Source organism: Panthera uncia, chromosome B4 (genome assembly GCF_023721935.1).
Source record: "Panthera uncia isolate 11264 chromosome B4, Puncia_PCG_1.0, whole genome shotgun sequence".
NCBI lineage: Eukaryota > Metazoa > Chordata > Mammalia > Carnivora > Felidae > Panthera > Panthera uncia.
In genome coordinates, this window is record NC_064809.1 from 52,438,511 (window position 1) to 52,456,429 (window position 17,919).

The 17,919-nt window shown below is 33.6% G+C and overlaps 1 protein-coding gene and 1 pseudogene across 2 annotated transcripts in view; one reads left to right on the forward strand and one right to left on the reverse strand.

Moving 5' to 3' along the window:
- The window catches only part of SLCO1B3 (solute carrier organic anion transporter family member 1B3), a 74,154-nt gene that overhangs the window by 27,141 nt on the left and 29,094 nt on the right, over positions 1–17,919 (forward strand). For both annotated transcript variants that reach the window (XM_049627130.1, XM_049627131.1), the window contains 7 exons: positions 6,023–6,164; positions 9,711–9,843; positions 13,036–13,157; positions 14,509–14,655; positions 14,817–14,915; positions 15,183–15,425; positions 16,472–16,636. In XM_049627130.1, the coding sequence (XP_049483087.1) occupies positions 6,023–6,164; positions 9,711–9,843; positions 13,036–13,157; positions 14,509–14,655; positions 14,817–14,915; positions 15,183–15,425; positions 16,472–16,636 (1,051 nt within the window). The remainder of the gene's footprint in view (positions 1–6,022; positions 6,165–9,710; positions 9,844–13,035; positions 13,158–14,508; positions 14,656–14,816; positions 14,916–15,182; positions 15,426–16,471; positions 16,637–17,919) is intronic.
- On the reverse strand, positions 6,870–9,620 carry LOC125918256 (prefoldin subunit 4-like; annotated as a pseudogene).

Genomic DNA, 17,919 nt, shown 5'->3' on the forward strand with positions numbered 1-17,919 from the left:
TATTCAATCCTGGTAAATTGTTTCTCCAATAACTTATCCATTTCTTCTAGGCTACCCAATTTGTTGGCATATAACTGTTCATAGCAGTGTCTTATAATTTATTTTATTCCTGTGATACTATTTGTAATGTCTTCTCTTTTATTTCTAATTTTAGTTATTTGAGCCTCCTCTTTTTTTTTCAGTTAATCTAAGAGTTTGTCAATTTTGGTGATTTCTTCAGAATCCAACTCGTAGTTCCATTGATTTTTTTCTATTGTTTTTCTATTCCTTTTTTCATTTATCTTTCCTCTAATCCTGATTATTTACTTATTTTTGATAACTTTGGGCTTATTTCTTTTTCTAGACCGTTGAGGTATAAGTATAGGTTGTTGATTTGAGATCTTTCTGTTTTTTTAATGTTATCATTTATCACTATACACTTATATTTTAGCAGTGCTTTTACTACATCCCATATGTTTTGGTATGTTGTGTTTTCATTTTCATTTGTCTCCAGATTTTTTCTAAATTCTCTAGTGATTTCTTCTTTGATCTGTTGGTGATGTTGTTTAATTTCTACATATTTATGGATTTTCCTGGTTTCCTTCTGCTGTTATTTTTTAATGTCACTCCATGCAGTCAGTGAGAATACATTGTATGATTTCAATTTTATTAAATTTGTTAAGACTGCTTCATTAGCTAACATATGGTCTGTCTTGAAAAATGTTTCATGTACACTTGAGGAGAATGTATATTCTGACAGATGGAGTGTTCTATAAATGTCTGGGTGCAATTGAGTCTAATTGGCTTATGGTGTTGTTCAAGTCTTCTGTTTCCCTGTTGGTTTTTGTCTGGTTGTACTATTGAAAGTGGGGTATTGAATCTCTTATTCTTAATATGTTTCTGTTTCTACTATTAGTTCTGTCAGCGTTTATGTATTTGAGTGCCCTAATGTTAGACACATATTTATAATTGTTATATCTTCCTGATGATTGACCCTTTTCTCATTATATTGTCCTTCTTTGTCTCTTGCAATACTTTTTGGCTTAAAGACTATTTTGTCAGCTAAAAGTATGGTCATCCCTGTTTTCTTTAGGTTTTATTTGCATAAAATATTGTTTCTCACCTGTGGGGTAACTATAACCAAAAAATCATAGACTGGGTGGCTTAAATAATAATAACTTATTTCTCCTAGTTTTGGAGGTTGGGAAATCCGAGTCTGAGGTATTAGCAGATTAGGTTACTGGAGATGGCTTTTTCCTGATTCACAGATGGCTGTTTTCTCATTGTGTCTTCATATCATGGAAAAAGGGCATGAGAGTCCCCCTGGGGTCTCTTTTTTTAAGGACAGTAATCCTATTCATGGGGGCTCTGCCCTTATGACATAATAACCTCCCAAAGGCCACACTTCTTTATACCATCACTTTGGAGATTAGATTTTCAATATGAATTTTCAAGGGACAGAAACATCCAGGTTATTACAGACCCTTTCATTTTTAGCCTTTTGGTATCCTGGATTGAAAGTGAATCTCTTATAGACAGTATATGGTTGAATCTTATTTTTTAAATAAGTTCAGACATCCTATGTCTTTTAATTGATGCACTTAATCAAGTTACATTTAAAGTAATTGTGGATAGAAAAGAACTATTGCCATTTTGTCAATTGTTTTTCTTCCTTTCTTAAATTTTTTGTTCTCATTTCCTCTCTTGCTGATTTTCTTTCTTTCTCTTTCTTTCTTTCTTTCTTTCTTTCTTTCTTTTTTTGTAATGGCATGTTTTGATTCTCTTCTCATTTCCCTTTATGTATATTCTATAGACATGTTCTTTGTGGGTACCATTGCAACTACATAAAACAAGTTAAAGTTATAACCATCTATTTTATTTTTTTAAAATTCTTTTTTACATTTACTTATTTTTGAGAGACAGTGAGGCAGAGCGTGAGCAGAGGAGGGACAGAGAGGGAAGAAGACACAGAATCTGAAGCAGGCTCCAGGCTCTGAGCAATCATTCAGGACAGAGTCCAATATGGGCTCGAGCCATGAGATCGTGACCTGAGCCAAAGTCAGACACTTAACCAACTGAGCCACCCAGGCACCCCATTTTTAAATTTTTTTTTTTAATGTTTATTCATTTTCGAGAGACAGAGACAGAGCATGAATGGGGCAAGGGCAGGGAGAGAGGGAGACAGAATCCAAAGCAGGCTCCAGGCTCTGAGCTATCAGCGCAGAGCCTGATGCAGGGCTCAAACTTGCAGATGGCAAGATCATGACCTGAGCTGAAGTTGGTCGCTTAACCGACTGAGTCACCCAGTTCTCTATTTTAAACTGAGAACAACTGAACTTCAACTGCATATGAAAATTACACTTTTATGTATTTGCCTCCATCCCACTTTGTTGTTAATGACACAATTATCCTTTTTATATTGTATGTCCATTAACATAAATTTACAATGACTCTTTATGCTTTTAAAAATCTAAATTAGATTTATAAGTGATTTACTCACCTACATTACAATAATACGGGAATTTATATTTCCTTTACTAGGGAATTTTTCATTTGATATCGTTTTGTGTTGCTATTCATCACCCATTCACTTCAACTTGTAGAACCTTCAGTGTTTCTTGTAGGGCAGATCCAGTGTGATGAATTCCCTCAGCTTTGACTTATCTGGGTAAGTCTTGATTTCTCCTTGCTCTTAAAGGACAATTTCGCCAGATACAGTATTCTTGGTTGGCAGTCTTTTACTTTCAATATTTTGAATATTATATTATATTCTTTTCTAGACTGAAAGGTTGTTTTGCTGAAAAATCTGACAATAATCTAATGGAAATTGCCTTGTGTGTGATGAGTTACTTTTCTCCTATTCCTTTCAAGATTTTCTTTTTGTCTGTGACTTTTGACAATTTGATTGTGATGTGTCTTGGTGTAGGTCTCATTATATTTTATCCTAGATGAACTTCTTTAAATTCCTAAAATTTCTTCACTGAGATTAGGAAAATTTGGGTCCATTGTCGTCAAATAATTTTCTGCCTCTTTCTCTTTCTTCTTCTGGCATTCTCATAATGCATATACTGTTCTGCTTCATGATGGTGTACCATAGGTCTTTTATATTCTTCATTTTTATTAATTTTTTTCCCCTTGGGTCAGTCTTTGAATTTGTTGATTCTTTTCTGTTTAATTTTGAATCTCTCTAGTGAAGTTTCCATTCAGGCAATATCTTCTTCAGTTCCAGAACTTCTCTTAGGTTCTTCTTTCTAGTTTCTATTTCTTCATTAATAATTTCACTTTGCTTACGCATTGTTTTTCTGATTTCATTTAGAGGTATATTTATTCTGTATTTTAATCCATTGAATATCCCTTTGATGGTAAATTTGAATTCATTTTCTGGCAATTCATATATCTCCATTTCTTTAGGAACAATTTCTGGAGATTTAATTTCTTCTTTTAAATGTGTTGTGGTCCCCTGTTTCTTTATATGTCTTATTATTTCTTGTTGGAATTTTGGCATTTGAAGAATCAGCCAATTCTGTGTGGTTTTGTACAGGGATAAGTTTCACTACTTAGCCAGACTAGAGATTCTCTAGACCTCTCAACTTTTTTCTGGGTGTGTTTCCTCCCTGGGCTATTTGAAGAAGTTTGCTGGTGTCTACTTAGAAGTTCTTCCTGGTGTCTGAGATACTGCAGCCTCCCTGTGTTAGTAAACTACAGTACTGGTTCTCCACCTAGTGTCTATCCATGGTACTGCATGATTCTGGTGCATGGTTTATTGTCTTTGTTCCCAGAGCCTCAAATCTGGCCATCTACTCTTGTCAGTACTTGGATACAAACTGGTCCCTCATGCAGCCCCCTTACAAGTCAGAACATTGGATATAAGTTCTGCTTTAAGTCCCCATAGAGAAGATAGGAGTTGGGGGTTTTGTCCCAATTAGCAAGAAAGTTGACAGTGTCAGATTTTCCTACTGGGCTTGCATGGTTGGCTTTACACTCTCTAGGATGCAAAAATGCTTTAAGTGGGTTCTGGATTTCTCATAGAGATATTTGTTCAGTTGTTGTTGTTAAATCTATGTATCCATGGGGGAAGGTGGGTTGGGGGCTCCTCTGTCATCTTGCTGACATCATTCCCATCTACATTTCTTAATTTCTGATGTCAGTAACATGATTATTTTTGGGAAATGATTAGAACCTGAAAATTTTAATTTCTCTTTTATAATGTAAAGACAGTAAATAATTCTACAAGAATTCCTAATTGGCGTTCCTTGAAGAAAATATTCATACAATTTTTTTCTAATCCTGCTCGACAAATTTAATATCTTTGTCCTGTGAGTCTTGTTGTTCCCTTCACCAATTTAGTAAAATTGATTTTGATATCATTCCACCTTTTGTGTTTCACTCTTGGATGACTTCCTATATCTTATATAAGAACGCTTAATTATTTCTAATAAGTGGTAACATTTACAACTTTTCTCAAGTCTTTTCAACTTCATCAAAATTCCATATGCAGAATGAAAGTACACACATCTTTCCAGCCATGGAACGGCTGTATTGGGCCTTTTATCTCTTTTTCCAAGCATGACCTCATGCAAGACACATACTAGGTTGTAGTTAGACAAAAGATCAACACAGTTTCATTGAGCAAAACCCTCAAGGATGTGAGGTAGTGAGTGATAGGGACATAACTATGGGGAAGAGTTTTCCTTGTAGGAATAAAAGCAAGAACAAATAACCTGAGGCAAAATAATAAGCCTGGGATGCTCAAGGTACAAGAAGAAGACTAGTGTGGATGGAGAGGAATGAGTAAGAAGTAGAGTAACGGAAGATGAGATCAGAAGAGTAAGAGGGAATACTTGTGGGGAACAGATAGTTGGGGTGGGGAGGACAGATCATTTAGGGTCTTGTAGGCCATTGGAAAAACTAGATATTACTAAGAGTGAGATGGGAAAACAGGGAGTAATGGCATGATCCAATTTTTATTTTGAAAGAATTTTTGTAGTTACCGTGTTGAGAGGGAGGATGAGAGCAGAAGCAGAAAGATCTAATAGGCTGAACATGATGGTGGCTACCCGCAGTGGTGTAGAAGGCAATGAGAAAGACCTGTCTGAATCAGCTTGGGTTACTATAAAGAATATACCACAGACAAGGTGGCTTAAAGAACAGAAATTATTTCTCATAGTTCTGGGGGCTGAAAGTCTTAAGATCTGGATACCAGCATTGTTGGGTTCTGCTGGGACACTCTTCCTCATTTTCAGATAGTACCTTCTTGTGTCCTCACAGAGCAGAAAGAGAAAGTAAGCTCTTATAAGGACACTAATCTTATCATGAGGGCTCTACCTTTATGACTTAATTCCTAAAGAACCCATCTCCAAATATTATCACATTAGGGATTAGGATTTTAGCATTTGAATTTGGTGGTGACACAAACATCCAGTCAATAACAAAATAATATTTTAATGCTAGATTTAAAAGGAATTTGCTTATGGGTAAATCAACAAATTTTGTTAAAATTAATTTGAAAATAAAACACCTATAACCACTAGAGTTAAAGTATTTTTTTAGAACATTGAATACTTTGTTGTTTTCATTTTAATTTGTTCTCCAATAATAGTGATGATTTATAAATTAAAAAAAAAGTTCCATTTCTAGCTGAATTCCTGGAAATGCCACCTTTGAGAATGTCTAGCCACTTCCCTCTCAGTTAGTCTATACTGTTCATGAAGGAATAAAGAATAGCTTATCACCATGCCATCTCAGACATCATCTAGAAATCTTTAATAATATTAAATAAAAAATAACAGCCTTGACTGTCCTGCTCTAATTACCTGATGTTGTAACCAAATTAGAAAATGATGTTTATCACTGTAGCGATGGTAATGTTAAAGGACTAGGTAATGTTAAAGTACCAATTGGTATAGAGGAAAGGTGGGTATGCTTTTTATGATAAAAATAATGTTTTTAAGTAAATAAGATAAGCCATTTTTAATTCTATGCATACATAAGCATTATAGTCTTTTTATTAATCATTTTAACTTTTCTTTCTGCTTTTTCATAGATGTTCTTAGTAGCCCTGTCACTCAGCTTTATGTGTAAGGCACTCGGTGGAGTTGTTATGAAAAGTTCCATCACTCAGATAGAAAAGAGATTTGACATATCATCTTCTGTTTCTGGCTTAATTGATGGAGGCTTTGAAATTGGTAATTTTCATTTCTATTTTTATTATTACTTAGTAACCAGATTTGTTGAGGTAAAACTGTTCATAAAAGCTCTACACCATTGATTCTTAGGAGTAAATTCTATCCCGCCCCGGGGGCAATTTGATGATACCTGATGTCACTTTTGGTTGTCATAACTGGGGGGAGGGAGATTGTTATAGACATCTAGGAGTAGAGGGTAAGAGTGCCACTAAAAATCCTACAATGCACAGGACAATCCCCACAAAAAAGAATTAATCTAACTTAGAATGTCAATAATGTAGAGGTTGAGAAATGCTGATTTATACAAACTCATTGCTTGCAGCTAATACTTTTTAGGGCTGTACCTCTCTCAAGGTGCCCTAGTGAAAAAAAAAAATTTTTTTTTTTTAAGTTGGGAGAGAGGATTATGATTCTGATGATTTGAGGAAGGAGGAACAGCTTTGGAGCAACCTCTGTTCTACTGTTTTACTGGGTATAAAATTTGGGGTGAAAGGTTTTTTTTATAGAACATTGAATGTATTGCTTTGTTTTCTTTAATTCAGATATCTCTAATAACAGTGAGGTTTTATATTATTACTGGACAATATTTTCTCTTACTTTGTGAATTCATAGCTTATTACCTTTGCCTTCCTCCCTTCAGAATTTTTTTCATTTTAAATAATATCCAAGTTTATTGAGCAAATATTAAAAAGTATTATAAAATGTTTAACTTTCATCAGCTTCAAGGTTTATGTTGCTCTCGAATTTTGCATGTAATTGAATCTGCTAACACCCACTGAATTAATTCCATTCTGGATTTTAAGGCATTAGTTTACTTTTGCAAATTTTTCTTTGCTTCTCCTAACATGTCCTGTGTTTCTTCTTGAGGATGACTGGTGAAAATATCACCGATTTGATAAGATATGATTAAGTGGTCATCACCTTATAAGCGTGATGTCCTCACAACAACTTGTAAATTTTACAGTTGTATCTTTTTCACATCTTATTTCTTCCTTCAGCTCTGTGGTTCTACTTGCATTCTGTGCATGTTTGCTCATCTTTTTATTGGTCTTCAAAAGTAACATTGACATCTTCTGCATCCCCCTTCTTCGTGGTGGCCACCGTTTTGGTCCCTTTTTAGACTTCTTAATGATTTGAGGGGACTCAAAAATTATGTATGCTTTATTAATTACAAATATTTTCTATAAGTTTGCTGTTTATCTTTTAAGTTAATTTAAAGTGTATTTAGCTATTGAATAAAGCTATTGTATAAAGAAAGACCCATCTATATTTTTATTATGAATTCCGCTTTTTCATGATTAAGAGGTTATCGACACCTTGCATCCTTCACTCTTCACCTCTGAGATTTAATGAAACCATCTAGAATTTTAGTTTTGGATTATTATTAACTTTAAATTGTAATTTTCTGTGTGTCTCTTTTTATTGAGGAATGGATTCTTAATATTTTTGTTAAACTTTGTAGCTATTCGACAGCAATTATGTGGGCATGGTTTTAGATTTTCCTGGTTTCTTTGCTTACCACTGTTACTTGAATCTTATGACTTCAAATCTCATCTTTAGTTTTTCTGGAGTAGATCTTTAAGTTGTTATTTTTTCCCAGAAATAATTGAACACATAACATATTTCCCAAGCTCTTGCTTGTTGGAAAATGTATTTACCATTGTATTCAAGTAATAATTTGAGTATGGAATTTAAATTTCAAAATCTTTTCCTTGGTACATTTAAAATATTTACCTACTGCCTTTTAACACCCAATATTACATATAAGACATCATTATAAATATCATTGTCATGCACTGATGAGTACCTCCTCTTTATCTCTGAATTTCAGAAATTTTACTAACATATATCAGGGCTGGTTTTTTTTTTTTTTTATTACTTCTGGAGAAATGTATCTGAGGGGTTAACTTTAACTGAAGGTCTCCCTTTAACTCAGGGAATTTATTTTCTATTTTTAGATGTGTATCTTTCTCTCTATTATTTATTTTCTTCTGGAACATATATAAGACAGATATTAAATTTCCTCACAGTTTGGTTCCTTTAACTTTTTCTGTCTAAAATTATCTTTGTTTGGAACACCTGGGTGGCTCATTCAGTTAAGCGACCGACTTTAGCATAGGTCATGATATCGCATTCATAGGTTGGAGCCCCCATGCCAGGGTCTGCATTGAGAGCTCAGAGCCTGGAGCCTGCTTTGGTTTCTGTCTCTCTCTCTGTTCATCCCCCACTTGCTTGTGCGCTCTCTCTCTCTCTCTCTCTCTCTCTCTCTCAAAAATAAATAAGCATTAAAATTCTACTTGTATTGACTTTATTTTCCATCAATCTCTGATGCTGTCTTCTATCTTATTAGGTCCCAATATGTACATTTCTCTATACTATTTAAAATTTTTTTAATGTTTATTTTTTTGAGGGGGGAGGAGCAGAGAGAGAGAGAGAGAGAGAGAGAGAGAGAGAGAGAGAATCTGAAGCAGGCTCTAGGCTCTGAGATGTCAGCACAGAGCCCGACTTGGGGCTCAGACTCACTAGCCGTGAGATCATTACCTGAGCTGAAGTTGGACACTTAACCAATGTAGTTACCCAGACATCCCTTACTATTTTTGATTTACAAAAATTCTTATTATTCTCTATTTTTAGTCTGCCAGTTCTTATTTTATGGATGCACCATACCATAGTACCTCTAGAGATACTAACTGGATTTTTTCAGTTCCTCCTCTTTTTAGTTTCCTTATTTAACTGTTTCTCCATAAGTTACTTTATCTACCAGTTCATTTTGGCACTTTTATTTAATTTTTTTCCCTATCAACTGCTTTAGCAATTCTTGATTTGTGTCTATTTGCTGTTATACATGTAGCTCCAGATGGATTAGGCTGGTCATGACTTCCTCTACTTGGAATACTCTTCTTCCCCTTTTTTAATCTAAATAATTTATACTAGACATTAAATCTCAAATGGCCTCACCTCCAGGAAACTTTCTTGTAACCCCTACTTAATTTAAGCTCTTCTTTTCTGTGATCTAATACCACCTCTGTTCATCTATTTATTTTTATCACTGGTATATATGTTCCTGGAGGACAAATACTATCGTTTATTCCTTTTTTTTTTTTTAATTTCTAGCTCTTAACACTATGGCAGGTACTTAATAGGAATTTAAAAAATTATAGGAGTGAATCAATAAATCCCTGAATGAACACCTTTCTCTCAGGTCAGGAAGATTTTCTGCATTTTTTTCCAGCCAAAAACAATTCAAACCAATCTAAATTCTTCAGTAAAATTTTATGTCACTAATATTACCTGGTCATTCAAGTGATTTCTTTCCTATCTAAAACTCATTCTTCTTCTTATTAATAACATATAATTTTACAGTGAGTGATTTAATATAAGTGGGTTTCATCTTCTCAATTGAATTACATGACCTTTGGGGGAAGGTACTATGTCTTATGATTTACTTGTATTCATTCTGGGGCTTTCCATTCTACTGGACACACAATTGGACTGTCAGTGTTTGCTATGATTAATCATGTCAAAATAATTTTATTCTCTTTCTAGGAAATTTGTTTGTGATTGTATTTGTGAGTTATTTTGGATCCAAACTACACAGACCAAAGATAATTGGAATTGGTTGCTTCATTATGGGAACTGGAAGTATTTTTACTGCTTTACCACATTTTTTTATGGGCTAGTAAGTGTTAAACAGTTCTGTCCTTAATTATCATTTAACTATAAATTAATGGTAGAATTTCATCTTTTTTCCTTTTAAACAAGCAGTCATCTTTTAAGAGGAATACCCAGTAAGCATGTGTAGAAATGAAGTATATTTTGTATAAGTAACTTATTGCTTTATCAGCCATGGCTTTCATTGACTTTCAGATATGAATAGCACTAAAGAAGGTATACATTTTCATAGGAAGTAAATGAACTTTTTATGGCCTTTTGATACGACATACACTGCATGTATTTGCTTACAAGTTTTTTTTTAATGCTCAATAAGAGTTTATCACCTAACCTACTACCATATCCATTGAGAGTATTCTTCTTAAGGTCATTGTATCATTATGATTAGAGTCAAATACTAATGACAGCAAACCTAAAATAGTGATGGCTTAAATAAGATAGAAACTTATTTTCCACATAAAAAATTAATGTAGCCAGACTAGGCATAATAGATTCATGCTTCTTTTTTATCATATTGCTCTGCCTTTTTTAAAAAAAATGTTTATTTATTTTGAGAGAGGGAGAAAGACAGCATGAGTGCGTGGGGGCAGAGAGAGAGGGAAAGAGAGAATCCAAAGCAGACTCCGTGCTGTCAGCATAGAGCCTGATGCAGGACTTGATCCCATGAACCCTGAGATCTGACCTGAGCCAAAATCAAGAGTCAGACACTTAACCAACTGAGGCACCCAGGTGCCCCAATATTTCTCTGCCTTGCATGGTGTTAACCTCATGCTCCAAATTGGCAATGTTGTTCCAGGCAACAAGATGAAAGAAGGGAAGAAGAACCAGAAGAAACAGTGCATGCTGGCTGGGGCTTAAGAAATATTTTCAGAAGTATAACACTTCTCCTAACTTCACATTGGGCAGAACTTTGTTACATTTCACATCCAGATATAAAGACATTGGAAAAAGTAGACTTTATTCCAGGCTACCATGCTCCTAGCTAAAAATCCCACTTACTATTACAATGGAAAGAGAGAAGAATAGATATTGAGAGTTAATGAACAATTTCTGCTAAAGATATTACTTATTCATTGTCAACACAAACAGTCATGTCTTTTGGCATACTAATTCCTTTCCCCACCTTTATTTGACTGTCATAAGAATTTTCTTCTTCCTGGTGCTGCTGCTTCTTATTTTCATTATATTTCTGTTTCTTGATTTATTTTCTATATATGTGGTTTCTTCATCATGCCCATACTTTTATTCTCTTGCTGACACCATAATGTCAGTATCCCCTAACCTCCCTTTTCAGTCTTCTTCATTTTTCATTCTGGATTTTTTGTATGAAGTGTGTGCATTATACGTATCAATCACATATATACATTAATTTTTTCTTACACTTAGTCTCTATATAGTCAACCACTTCATGGGTATCTCCAGCCTAACATCCAATAAGAATTTCCCATTCATATATTCAAAACTAAATTCATCCTTGTGTCAAAACCAGTTCAGATTTTTCACATTCACTCTCTCAATAATGATTAATTTAACCACAGTGGAACTCAAACCAAAGTCAAGGGGCTCATTCTAGATTCTCTATTTTGACACAGATGACAAGTGGCCACCAAATCTTCCTTATTCTACTTCCAATGTGTCAGATTGTCTCCTTCTTTCATCCCTATTTTTCCTAACCTAACTTAAGCTTCCCACATCTCGGGCCTAGAGTTTTTGCCTTCAGTCTCAACTCCATTATAACTCATATTCCATACTATTCATTTTCAAACACAAATCTAATTATTTTATTCCTGCTTAAAATTCCCAATTTCCTACAGCAGTGTTTTTCAAGCTTCAGATTCTGACCCACTAGGGGACCAATTCAGATTATCGAAACCAACAACTTTTGAGAGGATTGGATAGAATAAAATAGAAGAATATACAGTATGAAAACAAATATTCTTCTATGAAACTTTTATTTTGATTGTATATATATATATATTTGTGTGTATGTGTGTGCACGCACGCATATGTATATGTTGTTGTGATGCAAAATGTGTTTCTTACTGTTGGTCATAGGTGAAAATGTTGAATGCCTCTTGCCTATGGATTAATATCCAAACTCATTTATATATAACCTGACTATCTTTCTAGCTTCATCTTACACTGCTCCCCAGAGTGGAGAATCATACTCAAGGCTTGTGGTGTTCCCCCATGTGTCATGCATGATAATGTTATATCTTTGTGCATGGTGTTTCTATAGCCTTGCATAATCTTCCTTCTTTGTCTAACTGTTGAGCCCCTATCCTTTTTTAAGGTTTATCTTGCATGTCCTCTTCATTGTGAATTCTTCTTTAGTTTACCACCTTCCCCAATTCAGAGGAAAGATGATCATCCCCTTTTCCTTTATGACAACTCAGGACCTATTATATTAAAATTATCATGTCTTTTATTGTATATGTTTATCTTATAGAGAATAAAATGCCCTCGGTACAAAAGCTGTGTGTTTTATTTCTAGTTCCCTGGAGCTGAGCATAAAGCCCGGCCTGCAGTAGGCTGCCCTTGGAGCTCACAGGACACCTCAGTATTTTGGGATCAACACTGTCCCTATACTAGCTCCATCTCTGTTGTTCTTATTAAGTTTTTCCTCACTCAATTGAAATAGACTAGAATTTTTTTAAACTAAGTTTTGTAGTCAGACATTTGAGTGTGTGGGGGGGAGATGGGGGTACGAATATCTGTGACAGAAGATCAGACAGGTATTGATAAAATATATAGATGAACTGGTATGCATTATAGATTGACTTATAAAACACTAAAGTTTATTAAATGTTATCAGAAAGTTTACCAGGAGGTTTAGATTGGGGCCACTTGAGGATAATTCAAATGGGTGGATAGGTATAGTTAGCAGGGGATTTTTTTGTTTCGTTTTTTAACAAAGCATGAAAGCAAGATATTGTACCTCTTGAACAGAATACAAGCACTCCTAGAATGATAATCCTCCTTTCCTGGGGAGTATTGAATAATAATTCTTAGTGGGCATTCCCATTCATTTGTACCCATTTCTTCTCCTAAAATACAAGCTGGGAAATTCACAAAAGGGATTCTGATAACTTAGAGAAAAAAACTGTGCAAATAAAGTGGGAAAATTTATCTGTATTTCTGGGAAAGTGAAACTATTCAGTAGATAAGCAAAGCTTTAAATCTGGTGATATTCTTACAGTTACAGGTATTCTACAGAAAGTCTTGTCAATCCATCAGAAAATTTAACAACAAGCTTTTCAACCTGTTCAATTAGTGAAAATTTGTTACTCAATAGTACATCACCTAAGATAGTAGAAAAAGGTAAGAATTGATAATGTCACTAATTCTATAACTGGTCAATTTAATTATATCTGTGAAAATTATTATGAGATTTATTAGCAAAAGTGGTTAAAAATAGGAAAAGTATTTGCATTATTATGTATATATGACAAAACCATGCTAATATATGTTATATATAAGAAGCTTTTAGAAGTAATAAGAAAAGAAGAATATTTTGGGGCACGTGGGTGACAGTCAGTTGGGCCTCTGACTTCGGCTCAGGTCATGATCTTGCAGTCTGTGAGTTCGAGCCCCACGTCGGGCTCTGTGCTGACAGCTCAGAGCCTGGAGCCTGCTTCGGATTCTGTGTCTCCTTCTCTTTCTGCCCCTCTGCCTCTCATGCTCTGTCTCTGTCTCTTTCTCTCACTCAAAAATAAATAAACATTAAAAATTTTTAAAAAAAGAATATTTCAGTAGGAAATTGGCAAAGAATATATACATTTAAATTAGGAAAGTGGTATAAATATGTTAAAAATGCGACTTTACTCCTTAGGAAAAACACAATTATTACACCAATTAAAGATTATTTTTACCTATTAAGACACAAATTGTAAATTATAGTTATATATTTTTTTTGCCTGTTGGGTGTTTCTACTTATTAGGAAAACATTTCAAAAAAGATTTTTCTACCTGTTTTTATTAAAAATAAAAAGAAATGATATGGAGGGAGAAACATTTATGTATTGCTGGGAGTATATAAATTTCTAGATTTTTGAAAGTTAATTTTCAATATAGTAAAGAGCATACATGCTTAAATCAGCAATTCTACTTTTACTGACTTATCTTAAAGAAATAATCAGGAATGTGACCAGATTTATTTACAGTTCTAGCTACGGCATACCTGTTTAACAGAATGAAAACTTCAAAATATTTTGTGAGTAAAAAGTAAGGGATTAATTAATTACAAAACGTATTCAGCACACCACCATGCAGTCATTAAAACCCTGATATAAAAGAAATCTGAAAAACATGGGGAAATTGACATAACATGGTATTAAGTGTAAAAGGAGATTATAATATGATCTGGACATTTAAAAATATAATGTACATAAATATTATGCATATTTTTATGTGAACTGAAAATGTGGAAGATACATACAAACATGAGAAGTAGCTCTCTGCATGTGGTGGGATTATAGATAACTTAGTTTTTACTTGTTTACTTTTTGCTTTCCTATATTGTCAAATTTTGTAAAGTAACTATGAATCAGTCTTATAATTCGAAAAAATAAAAAAAAAATCTTAAATGGAATAATTAAGGGGTTAAAGCAGTTGAGTTTCTTATATAAATGCTAAAATTAATATTTAAAATAAAACACTCTCGTCTTCATAGGTTGTGAAAAGGAATCTGGATCATATCTATGGATATATGTACTACTGGGTAATATGCTCCGTGGAATTGGGGAAACCCCCATAGTACCCTTGGGGATTTCTTATATTGATGATTTTGCTGAAACAGGACATTCTTCTTTTTATTTAGGTAATGTACAGAAAATATTAGATTTTATGATTACTTTCCCTGGGTCCACCCTTGAAATAATAGTGTTCCTAAATTCATTTTTTTACTTACTAAAAAATTCTTTGGAGACTTGTATAATGTTGTTATTGGCATCTGATAAAATTGTTTTATAATATTTTTAGGTACTTTGCATGCAATATCAATGATTGGTCCAATCATTGGCTTTATACAGGGATCTCTGTTTGCTAAAATGTACGTGGATATTGGATATGTAGATCTCAGTAAGTATAATAAGAACAAGGTAACATAATAATACTTTTCAAGTACAGGACATCATCCTTCCAAATACTGAATCCACTTTTTCAGTAGTTCTTTACTGACTATATGTGTGATGAAGTGTGAACAAAATTAAAAAAATAGTGTCTCAGAATTGATGTAATAGAGTTTAATTTCTGTATCTACGAAGGGTAGCAGTCATTATTATTGCTCAGAATTTATTGCATTTCAAAATGATTTTTTGACTGGCTACTTATAATTCTTTATTCTAGGCAGTATCAGAATTACTCCTAAGGACTCTCGTTGGGTTGGTGCTTGGTGGCTTGGTTTCCTTGTGGCTGGACTATTATCCATTATGTCCTCCATTCCATTCTTTTTCCTGCCCCAAAATCTGGATAAACCACAGAAAGAAAGTAAAGATTTAGTATCTTCACATCTCCCCAAAAGAAATGAGGAAAGGAGTCAAATAGCTAATGTGACCAACCGTGGGCAAAATATTAGTGAAAATATGACTGGTAAGTATTTCACATTTATAGTCAATTTGGAATTATTAATTTCAAATGAAAGTAGACGAAACTATTTCTTAGTTGCCACTGGGGAGAAAGCATAGTTCTGACTCTGTTTGATAGAAACTTTTAGAGACCTATAGAGCGAGATGTTTCAAGGTCCACGTCATCCATCTCTAAATAACCATACCTGGTCCTGTCTTGCTAGACTCTAACACTTACTACAATTATTTCTAAGAAAGTCCTTCCTCTTTTAACATCCGTTATAATTAGTCACCCCTCTAATTATAGACCCAGACCACAAAATTCATGCCATGCACCGAAGTTATGAATTTTTCACACACCTGTTTGTAGGCACAGATTGTTCTACTATTGTTGTAATAATGTCACCTGAGACACAACATCATTATTCTCTTCTTCTCCTTGTACCACAAGAAAGGTGATTTATAATACTATATAGTATTTTAAAGCAGAAAAGTTGCATACCAAGAAACAGATCTGAGTCCTGCATTAAATAGAACTTTATAATTTTTTAACTTTGGTCTTCTCATTTCTGTGAACTTTCTACTTAAAGGTAAAATTCTACTTAATAATTGTATTATTAACATAAAAATTAATACTAAGTGCTAACAAATAAGAGACATTGCATTTCTATTCACTTTTGTTTCTTGAGCACCTAGCATATTGCCTGGGACCCAGTTGAAAACCAAATATTTGTTAAATGAATGAATAAATGAATTAATGATACATGCAGTTGTATGGTAGTGTGCTAAGAATAACCAAATATGAAGTGAACTGAGCAAGTTGCAAAACAGCATGTATGTATGATTTCACTTTGGGGTAAAATAAACTAATTGAATAGATATTAATGAACATATGGAAAAATGAAGGAAAATATAAAAACTGTTGACAGTAGAATTGCAGGGTACTCTGATTTTCTATGTTATATATTTAAGTAATTTTCAATCTTATTTAACTTTTATTATATTTACGAAATTAAGATATTAATGTATACTTAAGCTGCATTGTAATATCTTATCTTTATAATTTTATAGATTTTTTCCAGTCCTTGAAAACCATCCTTACCAATCCCCTATATGTTATATTACTGTTTTCATCATTGCTACTGGCCAGCAGCCATATTGGTGCTATTACTTATGTCTTCAAATACATAGAGCAACAGTATGGTCAGTCAGCATCTGAGGCTAACGTTTTTCTTGGTAAGACACGTTATTTATGTTTGTTTGATAAGCTATATACTACCAAGTAATTGAGTTTCAAGTGACATTTCGTTGTGAAGGCAATTTTATATTTTAGTAAGTATAATTTCTAATTATTTTTTTGCAAATCTTGTTGAATTTGTCTGTCTCATGGTGTCATCATTGTTCTGCATTTGAAGTCACATATCATGCTATTTTTGAGAAGATGAATTCCTAGAAGAAAAGTTGCATGTGAATGAACTATTTAGATATAGTATCTGCATAATTGAATTTTATAGTTTAGTGTTGAGATCCTGAGACAAATCCTTTTGTAATGTAATCATAATTTCATAATTCATTGACTTTAAATCAGAACTCAGCTACCTACAAAAAATAGGAAAGAGAAAACAAACACATCATTGATGTCTACATAATTCAAACAAGTATCATATTTTATGAGTTATTTTGCTATATCTGTTTCCAGTGACATATTGAGACTTGCTTTTGAAGAAAAGGTTTTCTTGTATAATTCTTCCCTCACCACCAGTATAAAATGAGATTACTATTATTTTATTTATTTTTGGAAAGAGAGAGAGAGAGCAGAGTTAGGGAGAGGAGCAGAGAGAGAGAGAGAAAGAGAATCTTAAGCAGTCTTCATGCTCAGTGCAGAGCCCAACACAGGGCTCAATCCCTCGACCTTGGGGTCATGACCTGAGCTGAAATCAAGAGTCAGACCTCAACTGACTGAACCACCCACGTGCCCCAATATGAGATTTTTAAGAGCAGTACATTACCTAGTACAGTACTCAGCACATTGTAGAAACTCAGTAAATATTTGATAAATTAAACTGAACGTCTCAAGTGGCATGTGAGTGGTCATAAATAAACAAGAAAATGATAATTCTGTTCAATACTTTTATTGAACTTAAGGTAAAAGTTTAAATGGTAAAAGTTGAGTTTGACTCCCAGTAAGGTTCCCAGCCTGAATTATGTTGTTGTTGTTGTTGTTGTTTGTTATTGTTAGAGGGATCTTTACCTTTAATAATTCTTGCAGGACAATGACATGGAAAAGTTATAATAGGGGTCATATTTAATACCATATTTAGGCCTATTTATCATTTTAGGGTATATGTGTGTTGGGATGAATAAAGAAGAGATATTAATTCTAGTATTTAATTTTGAAGTGATAGACAAATTTAGAATGAGTTTTTAAGGATTGGAACTCTTCATTTTGAGGAGGTGTAAAGGATTTAGATAGTAGAATGCAAGTCTCATAGGCAGGTGATATTTTGTTGGTGTTTTCC